General features: G+C 43.3%; 1 protein-coding gene across 3 annotated transcripts in view; it reads left to right on the plus strand.

The window, feature by feature from the left end:
• Positions 1-1,729: 1,729 nt before the first annotated feature.
• Positions 1,730-13,644, plus strand: part of SLC19A3 (solute carrier family 19 (thiamine transporter), member 3) — a 28,362-nt gene continuing 16,447 nt past the window's right edge. Inside the window, exons 1-2 of one of the 3 annotated variants that reach the window (XM_011984961.1) lie at positions 1,730-1,812; positions 13,360-13,511. In XM_011984961.1, coding sequence (XP_011840351.1) covers positions 13,362-13,511 — 150 coding nt within the window. In that variant the 5' untranslated portion in view covers positions 1,730-1,812; positions 13,360-13,361. Of the gene's footprint in view, positions 1,813-5,114; positions 5,271-13,359; positions 13,512-13,644 lie in introns of those variants that run through there. The other 2 variants (XM_011984960.1, XM_011984962.1) reach the window with 2 other exon arrangements.

A 13,644-nucleotide genomic window follows, 5' to 3' on the forward strand; every position in this document is an offset into this window, starting at 1 on the left:
CTTCTCAATGGAATCCACAGCACTTATCACTTTCTAACACACTATAAAATTCACTAACTCATCATGTTTACTATTCACGTTCCTTCTACATACCCCATTCCAAGCTAGAATGTAAGTTACAAGGCAAGAGATTTTTAACTTTGTTCACGAATGCATCGCAAGCACCCAGGACAGTGTCTGGCACATAGTAGTTACTCAATAAATAAATTCTTAATGAACAAATGATTTTTTTTCTTTTTTGTGTGTGGGTTTATTTGAGACAGGGTCTGGCTCTGTTACCCAGGCTGGAGTGCAATGGCGTGATCTCAGTTCATTGCAACCTCCACCTCTTTAGCCTCAAGCCAACCTCCCACTTCAGCCTCCCAAGTTACTGGGACTACAGATGCAGGCTACCATGCCTGGGTAATTTTTGTATTTTTGTAGAGACAGAGTCTCACTATGTTGCCCAGGCTGATCTTGAACTCCTGGGCTCAAGCGATCCACCCACCTCAGCTTCCCAAAGTGCTGTATTACAGGCATTAGCCACTGTGCCCCGTCAGAACAAATGATTTTAAAACTATTTTGTATTATGGAAAACAACAAACATATACAAAAGTGGAAAACAGTACAATCCATTTCTAAGAACTACCGCCCAAGTTAACAATACTCAACACATGGCCAATCTTTTGTCATCTATGACCCCATCCACACCCTTCTCCCCACACGATCATATGGGATCAAACTCAAATGTCATGTCATGTAATCTGCAAATGTGTCATTTATGTTTCTACGCATGAATGCATTCAATCTCTCTCTCTGACTTAGACTATGGCTATGAGATATTACAGAATCAGAGTAAACTTCTCAAGATCCAATTTGAACTCATCTTCTTCAAGAGGTGTGGAGAAAATCATGACACCTTCAGCCTTTAAGAAAATTTCACAACATTCTCTGGAAGAACCCAGCTATTTGCAAGGTTGCACAATGAGCAGGGCACTCCTACACCTAAGGTTCAGCTCGGGACTTTTCACAAACCAGGAAGATGAAAATAGAAAACCCAGAGCCACAGGACAGAGAACCAAGACACGTTGGGGTCTTTTAATCCATTTCACTTCTGCTGGTAGCCCTTAGAAGCCATGCAGTGTTCATCTTTAGGGAGGGTTTTTCAGTTCTACCAGGAGATAAACAAAAATAAATTTTTTTTCCATTTTAACCAATAAGAACCTTGTAATGCTTTTCTTAAAAATCTTCTGTTTAATAAGAAATTTCACTTTAATATATAAACTCTTTGTAGGTTGAGCGTAGTGGCTCACGCCTGTAATCCCAACACTTTGGGAGGCCAAGGCAGGAGGATCCTTTGAGGCCAGGAGTTCAAGACCAGCCTGGGCAAGATAGTGAGACTCTGTCTCTACCAAAAAAAAAATAATAATAATAATGTGATGTGGTGGCACCCACCTGCAAGCCCAGCTACTTGGGAGGCTGAGGCAGGAGGATCACTGAGTCTGGAGATCGAGGTTGCAGTGAGCTCGGGTTGCACCACTGCACCTGTCTCTTATACACATCTAGATGTGTATAAGAGACAGTTTCAGCGGAGTTCACTGTTTCTGCCCAGAAAACCGGCCCTGGCCCGGGAAAACCTGGGCTTCCACACTGAGATGAAAGGTATGGACGCGCGGATTCACATATGCAAAACGTGGGGGCGTGGCCCCGGGGGTCCCGGCCAGGCAGGCTCCGCCCCCTTCCCATCAAGAGCGCTTGGATCCACCCGGCAGCCGCGGGTGAGTGGTCGTCCGGCAAGTGAGCGATTTGGTGAACAGACACCTCCTTCTGTAAGTAAGAACATCTCGGGGGGCGAATTAATGGAAACAGCACTGTCATCCCTCGGCCTCAGCAGTGTCGCCTCTCTCTTCCCGGTTTCGGAGAGCTGGGGGCGGGGTCCTGGCTCTGCGGACCTGGGCTACACTCCAGCCGCGTGAGGAGCTCTCCCGCCGCGCCGCAGCCCGCGTGCTGGGACTCACCCAAGTGGGTTTGTCTGGAATTCCCATTTGCAGCCTTCTGGAAAAGCAGATTAAATAAAATCACCATTCTCGTAAAGTGCCAGCACCTCCTATGGTTACACCCCGCGTTCACAGATTTTAACTGCAAAGGCGTTTTAGCACAGATTCCAAATTCCAATCCAAGGATGGAGAAAAGGTCCTTCCTAGTGAGAAAAAGGAAGGTGAGTTTGAATTTAAGAGAGCAGGGGCTTTTTTGGGAACCACTTCAAATTTAGTTAATTGGAACTAAAAGAAAACACAACTGCGCTTTACAAAAACACTGCTGGGAAGAATACCTAAGTCATCAAATAATAAATAAATAGTGTGACATCTATTTACCAAATCAATGTCACCTCCGCAAATGTGCAAAAGGTTGGTACTTTCCGAGTGCTTCAAGTTTGAAAAGGGTAAAGATATAATGTTCTCTAAAAGTACTCTCAGGCCGGGGGTGGTGGCTCATACCTGTAATCCCAGCACTTTGGGAGGCTGAGAGGGGTGGATCACTTGAGGTCAGGAGTTCGAGACCAGCCCGGCCCTGCCTCTACTAAAAAGGCAAAAATTAGCCTGGCATGGTGGCGGGCACCTGTAATCCCAGCTACTCGGGAGGCTGAGGCTGAAGAATGGCTTGAACTTGGGAGGTGAAAGTTGCAGTGAGCCAGGATTGTGCCACTGCACTCCAACCTGGGCAACAGAGCAAGACTCTGCCTCAAAAAAAAAAAAAAGTACTATCATGTGTTTTGCTCCTATCAATATTGAAACATTGGTGTCTCCTGTGACAAAAGGTGTTTTTCATCAAGGCACATATATTAAATAGACCAAAACATAACTTCCCAAATATCTTATAAGATTATCCTAGTAGTAGCTGAAATGAACAAAAATACCAATTTCCTTCAGTCATTATTGGTAAAACACCAACAAGACTCATAAGGTTGTATAATGGTAAATGCATACACATTTATTTAACATGCACACAGGGAGACTCAGAGTGATTGATTACCCACCTTGCAACATGTCTGGGAAGCTTATAGACTACCCTGGCAAATAAGGTTATGGGAGGGAGGAGAAGAGCGGTTCTGTTGAGGGCCCTGCTAGGGAGAATGAATGGGCCAGGGGAGAGAATAAGCTACAGTATCCTGTGAAAGGGTCTGTTCAGGTGTGCGGTATATTCTTAGTCTTACAGGGAGGGGAAAAGAAACAATTGTTCCTTTTGGTGGGTCTGGATCTTATGCAGGTAAAGGCTTTGTTGAGCTGGGAGCAGGGAAGGTCAGGGAGACCTTGAGGTCTCTAGCATGTCAAAGCCCCATATTTTGGGGTATCGGCTTCTGAGTCCCACCACTTAATAGTGATGAAACTGGTGAGTCTGTAATAGCCAGATCAAAGAAGAATCCAAAGAATGAGTATGTTTGTAGATCAGGAATATTGAATAATGAAATATATAGAGATCAGGAATATTGAAACTGGTTTTCCATGGGGGAAAGGAAGACTGTTGTCCTTCACAGGATAAACCTTATTTGCATGTCTATAGACAATAATTATTTAACATTGCCGTCAGTTGTTAAAATTTACAGAGTTGTCAAATAGCTCCAATGACCTCTAATTTTTCTTTAATCCAATTTTTCCCCTACAATCCCACCTTCTCTCAGTGCATTTAATCAGATACTTCCACTGCATCTCAATGACTAGATGGTCAGTTGACTTTCCTTTTATGTTTTGTTTGGGGTTTTCGAAGTTTTGTTTTTTTTGTTTGTTTTTTTTTTTTGAGATAGAGTCTCGCTCTTGTTGCCCAGGCTGGAGTGCAGTGGCTGGGATCTCGGCTCACCGCAGCCTTGACCTTTCCAGTTCAAGCGATCCTCCCACCTCAGTCCCCCAAGTACCTGGCACTACAGGCACACGCCACCACACCTGGCTAATTTTTGTATTTTTTTATAGAGATGAGGTCTCGCTACTTTGCCCAGGCTGGGGTCAGTTGACTTTCTAAGCTGTTCCCATCAGTTTCATGGTTTTCTTAGGTATATTCCTCCTGCTCTACCTACGACTAGATTGATCTGAACATAGACATAACAGAATACACAGAATTTGGAAGGGAATGATTAATTTACCAGCAAATACCTCATGCAAATTAAAAGGAATGGTACCATATATGATAAAATAAAATCTGAAGCATCTTAAAGATCACTTGGGCTGAGCACAGTGGCTCATACCTGTAATCCCAGCACTTTGGGAGGCCGAGGCAGGCCAATTGCTTGAGGCCAGGAGTTCAAGAGCAGCCTGGCCAACATGGGAAAGCCCCATCTTTACTAAAAATAAAATTTTAAAAATATCACGTTTCTGCTTTTACAAAAATAAACAACAGAACTATTCTGGCCCACATATTGAATATCTGGGTCTAGTTCATGTCTTTGGAAGCTGTGTGGAGTGCTTTATTTCAGCAAAGTTTTTTTTTTTTTTGGCGGGGAGTGTGGGGTTTGACATAAAGGATTATAAATGGATGATAAGGCTGCTTTGTAGTTTTTTAAGAGTCTAGGTCACTTAGCACAAAATTCTATAGATGCTAAATTAGATGACTTTAGTAAGAATAGTCAGGGGAAGGCCGGGTATGGTGGCTCACACCTGTAATCCCAGCACTTTGGGAGGCTGAGGAGGGCGGAGCACTTGAGGTCAGGAGTTCAAGACCAGCCTGACCAACATGGCAAAACCTTGTCTCTACTAAAAATCCAAAAATAGCCAGGCCTGGTGGCAGGTGCCTGTGGTCTCAGCTACTCAGGAGGCTGAGGTGGGAGAATCTCTTGAACCCAGGAGGCAGAGGTTGCGGTGAGCAGAGATTGTACCACTACACTCCAGACTCCAGACTCCAGCCGGGACGACAGAGGGAGACTCCATCTCAAAAAAAAAAAAAAAAGAATAGTCAGGGGAAGGTGTTATTCATTTGTCATTTGTTTATCTCTCTAATAACTTGTGTTTCAGAAAGATCTGAATCTGGGTGTCCGCTTTTTTTTTTTTTTGAATGGGATTTCAAATGGCATTGGCTGTAGAAGAGGGTGGGCCCCGGTACATAAAGCCACCAGAAGCGGATGGGCTTCTGCGTATAAAGCTATTGCTCTTGGCAGCTCTGTCTGAAGGAGGAGGACAAGAGACTCCCAGGAGAGGAAAGCGATTTTCATAGTGGCGGGCAGCAGCAGGAGCAGAAGTTGGATCTGAAGGCAGGAAGCCAGCTTGGTTCTAGAAAGAAAGAAACTGTGGGCACCGAAAAAACAGGTAACTCAAGGGATCCTCCTGCCTCGGCTTCTCAGATTCAGATTCCATTTGTATTAATTGAAGAATGTTATATGTGGCCAGACTTACAAGGTTGATTGGCCTGTCCTAGTTTTGCTTTATAGGCACTGTTTTCATCAGCAATTTTCTGGAACAGACTCATGTTCAAAGAACCTGTTCGGTTTTCCTATTATATGGAGGCCTTGCCCTGATGTGGAATTTAAATTTAAAATAGTCATTGTACCACTAGAAAAAGTCCAGAGCTACAGAGAGTTGTGCACAGTAAAATGCTTTGGAGGACGGAGAGTAGGATGCATTTCTTTAAATTGAGGTATAATCTACATACAAACAAAGATTTTAAGTTTCAGTGTTTATAATTGTATACCACCCGTGTAACTATATCCCATCAAGATACAGGATATTTCATCAACCCAGAAAGTTGCCTCCTGCCCTTTCACCGTCAATTCTCCACGATGACCGCAATTGTGATTTCTATCAGCATGAAGCAGTTTTGCCTGTTTTGGACCTGGAGTAAATGAAATCTTCATGGTGCGTCCTGTTTGTGTCTGGATTCCTGTACACAGGATAATGTTCGAGTTTGGTTTATTTTCTTCCGTGTATCAGTGATTTGTTTTTGTTTTTGTTTTTGTTTTCAAATTTCAAATCATCTTTATTGAAGTACATCTTTTTCTTTTAATCTGTTTTCTGTTGCTTGTAACAATACCTGAACGTGGGAAATTTAGAAATAAAAGAGCTTATTTCTTACAGTTATGGATGCTGGGAAGTCTAAGGTTTAAGGGGCACTTCTTTCTCATATGGACTCTAAAGAATCCCAAGGGGGGCACAGGTATCGCATGGTCAGATGGCTCAGGCTGCTAGCTCAGGACTTTCTCTTAGAAAACCACCAGTTCCCCTCCCATGATGACCCATTAACACATTAACCTTTGACTCCATTAATTCATGAATGAGCTAATTCATTCATGAGCACAGAGCCCTTATGATCACTTCTGAAAAACCCCACCCACCCCCACCTTTTTTTTACAACAGGGTCTCACTCTGTAGCCCAACCTGGAATGCAGTGGTGCAGTCATGGCTCACTGCAACTTTGATATCCTGGGCTCAAGGGATCCGCCTGCTTCAGCTTCTCAGTAGCTTGGACCACAGGCATGTACCACCATGCCCAGGCAATTTACTTAATTTTTTTTGTAGAACCATGTTCTCGCTATCTTGACCAGTCTGATCTTGAACTCCTGACCTCAAGCAATCCTGCCTCAGCCTTTCAAAGTGCTGGGATTATAGGTGTGAGCCACTGCACCTGGCCTGGGATTAAGATTTAACATGAGTTTTGAAGAGGACAGATATTCAAACCCTAGCAGTATGGTTTACAAATAAGAAAATGTGTATCGTAAGTGTATGGTATTAATACATGAGTTTGGACAAATGTTTGTAATCATCACCACAATCAAGGTGTAGAGTGTTTTAGTCACCCCAGGAAGTTCCCGTGTGCTCTACTGCAGTCACTCTCTTCCCTAACTCCCACCCCAGGCAACCCCCAATCCAATTTCCATCACTACAGGTAAGTTTTTCTTGTTTTAGGACTTTATATGTTAATGGAATCATACATTTTTGTGGCTGGACTCCTTGACACAGCAAATTTTTCTTTTTATATTCATTCAAGTATTTGCAATAGTTCACTCCTTTTTATTGCTCATTAGTATTGGTTGCCAAAGTTTATGATTGTTTATTCATTCCTCATTTAATGGACGTTTAGTTGCTTCTCGTTTTTTCACTAATATGAATATATGAACATTCTTAGATAGACTGCCAAATGATTTTCCGAAGGGTTGGTACCATTTTACATTCGTACAAGCAATGTATATGGATTCACTTGCTCTAAATCTTTGCCAACATTTGGTATGCTGGTCTCTGTAGCCATTCCAGTGCTAGTTTTCTCTCCTGGTTTTAACTTAGGATTTCTGATTACTTATGTTGAGTATCTTTGCATTTGCTCTTGGCCTGCTACATCTTTTGCAAAGTATTTAAATCTTTTGTTCATCTATTCTTATTGAGTTACAGGGGTTCTTTATTTTGGAGACAACTCCTTTATCAGATATTGCTTTTGTGACTATTTTCTCTTAAGTCTGTGGCTTCCCTTTCTAATTTATTTGCCTCTGTGTGTGGGGGGGGGCGGGGGGGGGGGGGGGGTTTTCTGTACAGACGAAAAAAAAAAATGTTATCCAGGCTGGTCTTGAACTCCCAGGCTCAAGTGACCCTCCTGCTTCAGCTTCCCAAAGTGCTGGGATTACAGTCGTGAGCCACTGCACCTGGTCTCTTTCCAGTTTCTTAACAGTACCTCTTGAGAAGCAGATGTGGCTTTTTTTTTCTTTTTTTGAGACAGAATTTCATTCTGTCGCCCAGGCTGGAGTGCCATAGCGCGATCTCGGCTCAATGCAACCTCCACCTCCTGGGTTCAAACGATTCTTCTACCTCAGCCTCCCGAGTAGCTGGGATTACAGGCTTGCGCCACCATGCCTGGGTAATTTTTGTATTTTTAATAGAGACAGGGTTTCACCATGTTGGTCAGAGTGGTCTCAAACTCCTGACCTTAAGTAATCCACCTACCTCGACCTCCCAAAGTGCTCGAACTATAGGCATGAGCTACGGCGCCCGGCCTCCTTTCCATTCAGTTTCTTAACAGTACCTCTTGATAAGCAGATGTGGCTTTTTGATGAAATCCAATTTATCATTTTTTTCTTTTAAGATTCTTTTTATCATTTCAAATATGTGCCAGTCCCTAGGTAACAAAGATCTGTTTCCTTCTGGATGGCATGCTGTGGGATTAGTTTTTGTTATGTCAAATTAGTTTTTGTGTATGGAGTGAGGCAGTGATCAGTAAGATGCCTTTCAAGTAAGATGAAGTTACAGCCAGAATACAATAACTCCCTAGAAGTTGGTGGAAGCAGCTTCCAATTTTTTTGTTTTTTTTTGTTTTGTTTTTTTTTTTTGAGACAGTCTCGCTCTGTCACCCAGGCCAGAGTGCTGTGGCACGATCTTGGCTTACTGCAGCCTCCACCTCCTGGGTTCAAGAGATTCTTGTGCCTCAGCCTCCCAAGTAGCTGGGATTATAGGAACCACCACCACGCCCAGCTAATTCTTTGGTATTTTTATTAGAGATGGGTTTTCACCATGTTGGCCAAAGTCAAAGGTGCTGGCTGAATCAGCACCTCTGTGTATCCCCACAGTGTCCATGGCCGTTTTCTTCAGGGCTCATGTGGTGTGCTGCAACAGGGTTAGGGGGCAGGTGCACTCTGGTTTGCTGTGCCGGTGCAGCTGGGAGACCTGCCCAGGGTCACTGTGGCTCCGGAGTGGAGCAAAGGCCAAAGCTCAGGGTTCACCTCCTCAATCTGCTGTTGTAACTAACACTGTGCCTCTGCAAACTCTCTCCTGTGCGTCCAAGTCCATGAAGGTAAGGTCTGTTGTGGATTTAGCTGCTCTGAGTCTCTGCTAAGAGGAGCAGCTGATGAATTGACTCTTTCTTTCTACTTTCAGCATCTTCACTGCATGTTTCAAATCGTGAGAGCCTGATAGGCTGAGTTTTGTTTGGGGAAAGTGCCTTTTTTTCCTGTTGTTGTCGTTAACACAGTCATTCTCTGTTGTCCAGGTTGGGGTGCAGTGGCGTGATCTCCACTCACTGCAACCTCCACCTCCCGGGTTCAAGTGATTCTCCTGCCTCAGCCACCCAAGTAGCTGGGATTACAGGCACCCACCACCACAACTGACTAATTTTTGTGTTATTAGTAGAGATGGGGTTTCACTATGTTGGCCAGACTAGTCTTGAACTCCTGACCTCAGATGATCCACCTGCCTTAGCCTCCCAAAGCACTGGGATTACAAGCATGAGCCACTTTTAAAAATTTTAATCTACTTTTAAAAAAATTTAAAAAATTTTTTAATCTACTGTTTACACAGTGTTCTTGTACCTTTTTAAAAAGTGATGGAGCTTATAGTAATGGGTGAGGATTACTGCTACAGCAGCAACTTTTAAAAGGACTATCTTGTGATTTGGAATGCACAGAAAATGAAGGGGAAAGGTAAACATCTGGCTTTCACAGGCATGAACTCAGAAAGTCAAGTCAATTCATGTCCTCACCTTAGAAGCGGTGGAAGCAAAGGGACGTTTAGAGCGCTTTTTAGAGACCGATAATATTACGAGGTCAAAATGGAACGATAAATGGAAAAAGGACAAAAGAACAGTCTATTCCAGAATAGTACTTTCTTGTGGAGAATGTGATCCTCCGAGACAGCACAGGTAGTTACTGTGTTTATAAGGGACATGTGTTCATATTTAGTCCTTTTTTTTCCTCTGCATTTTTTTTTTTTTTTCCAGACAGGGTCTCACTCTGTCGCCCAGACTGGAGTGCAGCGACATGATTACATCTCACTGCAGCCTCGAACTCCTGAGCTAAAGTGATCCTCTCACCTCAGCCTCCCAAGTAGCTAAGATTATAGGCATGCTCCACCACACCAGGCTAAATCTTTTTAGTTTGTTTTTTTCATCAACTTTATTTTAAGTTCCAGGGTACATGTGCACGATGTGCAGGTTTGTTACATAGGTGAACGTTTGCCATGGTGGTTTGCTGCACAAATCAACCCATCACCTCTGTACAAGCCAAGCATCCTTTAGCCATTCTTACTCCCCCTGCCTCCTCGTTCCCCTGGCAGACCCCAGGGCATGCTGCTCGCCCCCATGTGTCCATGTGTTCTCATTGTTCCGTTCCCACTGGCCAGGTTGCCGAGAAGAAGAAATGCTTTTACATTGTTGGTGGGAATGTAAATAAGTTCAACCACTGTGGAAGACGGTGTGGCAATTCCTCAAAGATTTAGAAGCAGAAATACCATTTGACCCATCATTCCTGTTACTGGGTATATACCCCAAGAAATAGAAATCATTGTATTATGAAGATACATGAACGTGTATATCTTTTTTTTTTTTTTTTTTAAGAGATTGGGCCTCGCTATGTTGTCCAGGCTGGTCTCAAACCCCTGACCTCAAGCAATCATCCTGCCCTGGCCTCCCAAAGTGTTGAGATTACAGGCATGAGCCACTGAGCCCAGTCTTCCTCTACAACTTCTAACTTAGTGCCATGCCCCATAGTAAGATAGTGTACATTATGATTATGTATTTGTATTTATATATTGCTGACCTAAACAGAAGTTTCAGAAAAAAAGCTTAGCCTTTCTCTGCAATGCATTCTGATAGTTAACATTTTTTGTACCATTAAAAAAATCCCAACACTTTGGGAGGCTGAGGTGGGTGGATCACCCGAGGTCAGGAGTTTGAGACCAGCCTGGTCAACATGGCAAAACCCCATCTCTACTAAAAACACAAAACTTAGCCGGGCATGGTGGGTGGCTTTAGTCCCAGCTACTCTGGAGGCTGAGGAAGGGGAATCACTTGAACCCGGGAGGAGGAGGTTGCAGTGAGCTGAAATCGTGCCACTGTGCTCCAGCCTGGGTGAAAGAGTGAGACTCCATCTCAAATAATAATAATAATAATAATCCTGTTTGCAACCCCATACTAAATTTCCTTGACACCACAATATGAAAATCACTGTTTTAAAATAAACTGAAATTGGATTTTTATTTTTATTTTTGAGACAAGATCTCACTCTTGCCCAGACTGGAGTGCAGTGGTGCGATCACCACTCACTAACACCTTGATCTCCTGGCCTCAAGTGACCCTCCTGCCTCAGCCTCCCAAAGTGCCGGGTACCATGCTCAGCTTAGAACGGGGATTTTGAGGATATAGGCAGGCTCTCTCAAACAGAAGATAAGAGGAAAGATAGCTGAACTTGGAATTAGGAAACTGAGGCCAAGTCCAGGCTCTGATGTTTGTTAAAGGTGAAAATTTGCACAAATCTTACTACCTCTAGCCCTCCATTTCCCCATCTATCCGGTGACAACCATCCCGCCTCCATGTGCCTCACAGAATGCTCAAGGAAAAATTAAATCATTTTCAAATGTAAAAATTATTTTAAAAGATTGCATAAGTAATTCAATTATCATGGTCCTAGTCATAAATGGCAAAGCACTTGCAAAGCTGAGGACCTTTCTGTCCTTTAAGGGAGGCAGCTAGGAAGTGAGATGCACTCAGGAAAACCAGGCAGTACTTGAATTCATTCTCAGTGGTGAGGCGTGACTCATGCCCTTCCCTCTGTAAGACTGCCTTCCCTAACTCCTGGATTCTTGCCTGTTCGTGACACTTCTTTTCATCCTTACCCTTCTTCAGGTAGGCTGTAATTGTTTGTTTATTCAATTCATTCAGCATCTTCCTTGAGTGCTATGTATTAGGTGCTAAGTTAGGCACTTAAGACAGAGCGGTGAACCAGGCAATATCCCCTGTTCTCCTGGGTTTGCGCTTTAGTAGGGCATGTATTATGTAGAGTTTTTTCCTGCTTGACTGTCCCAACTAAATCGATTTGGACAGCAGTATTAGAACCCTAAAGAGACAAAAAGATAGATCATCCAGCAGGCTTTCAGCAGCCTGTGGATCACTGTAGCAAAGTCATAGGTCTCAGATGCATGGAGAAGATGATGACCTGGATTTAGTGAACAAATCCATGGTCAGCAAAGGTGGAGAGGAGGCTCTGGATATAGAGGCAGCAGATACCACCGCAGCAAAACCACTCTTCAGAAGATGACCAAGCCTCCGTGATTACCTGTCCCGGACAGCCATTTCTATAGGATCATTAACAACAAAGAAAGAAAGCACCAGCAAACCCAGCAGCATTCCAGGAAGAAGAGAAAGCCCTGTTTTCAGGACTAAGGGAGTAGGTGAACCATCACTCTAATTTGCCTTTGGCAAAATTTTCACATCGTCAGCATTGCTCACTGATGCTGTAATGCTAGTTTCAAAATCTGATCGCCCTTGTCTCTCTACTGCTTACTCAAGGGCTGTGTTGACATAAACAGCATTTACCCTGTTAAACTTAAGAGAGGAATTATGCAGCTGTCTGGGGTCACCTTGGGAAAGGGTAGGGTGAGTGGCAAGCTGTAATGATGTGACTTAGTAGGTCCTTCCTACCTCCCCAACCCCTAGTAAAGCTCCTCACCCACTGGATACCTGGAATTCCACCCGGGTGACTTGCTATTCTGGAATGAGAATGCTTTTCCTTCTCTCTAGCCTGCTTTCAAACTGTAATTGACCCTAAAATCTCTATACATGAAACCATAATCTTTAGTATGAATGTGTTTATAAATACACATTTTTCCCCTCACTGTGGTTGTCATTAGGTTAATACCAGCAGCTGAGGGGGCCTCCGGAATGTGGGAGGGTGGAGTGGGTGAAAGGTTCCTGACGGGAGTAGAGAAACCTGGATTCAGATCTTGATCATGTGGTTTGAAGCCAGTGTTTAGGCATCTTCCATATGCTCCTCTGGGAATGTGGGGAAATGATATCTATTTTACAGTTATCATGTAGATTTAAGGAGATAGTATGCAGAAAAGCATCATACAACAAATTAGATTCCTTCCTATACATTTATCTCAGAGGAGTTAACCACATATAGGACCGTGAAAAATCTAAAAAGAGTTACAACAAGGCAAAGCTTGAGCTAAAATGTGGAGGAATTAGTGAATTTCCCTGGGCACATGATAATTCACATGAGATAGCAAGATGTTTTCAAATATAGCCACCATACAATGACTGTTTTTTGTTTTTTCTGTGCAGTGACAAATGAGATCCTCTGTTGGGCTTTATGTCTAAAGCTTGAATTTCAAGCAATTTCCTCACTTAAGATCAGGAGTTCAAGACCAGCCTGGCCAACACGGTGAAACCCCATCTCTACTAAAAATATAAAATTATCCAGTCATGGTGGTGGGCATCTGTAATCCCAGCTACTTGGGAGGCTGAAGCAGGAGAATCGCTTGAGCCAGGAGGCGCAGGTTGCAGTGGGCTGAGATCATGCCACTGCACTTCAGCCTGGGCAACAGAGCAAGACTCCATCTCAAAAAAAAATCAGGTTTTCATCACATCAAAGATGCTAAAAAGAATAAGCATCACTTAATTTTCTCTTTGTTTCCATTTGATCAGCCATGGATTGTTACAGAACTTCACCAAGCAATTCCTGGATTTACCCCACTGTGATCCTCTGCATATTTGGTTTTTTCTCCATGATGAGACCCTCAGAACCATTCCTTATCCCATATTTATCTGAACCAGATAAAAACCTGTCCAGTGCAGAGGTAAGTTAACATACATACGTATCTTAATGCGGTTTTTTAAATTTTACAGGACTTGAACAAGGATACGGGGCTTCCCTCAACTTGAAATAAGATGAACACATTAAACTCAGTGAGCCCGATTTTCATAATATGT

The sequence above is a fragment of the Mandrillus leucophaeus genome, unplaced genomic scaffold (assembly GCF_000951045.1).
Source record: "Mandrillus leucophaeus isolate KB7577 unplaced genomic scaffold, Mleu.le_1.0 Scaffold277, whole genome shotgun sequence".
Taxonomy (NCBI): domain Eukaryota; kingdom Metazoa; phylum Chordata; class Mammalia; order Primates; family Cercopithecidae; genus Mandrillus; species Mandrillus leucophaeus.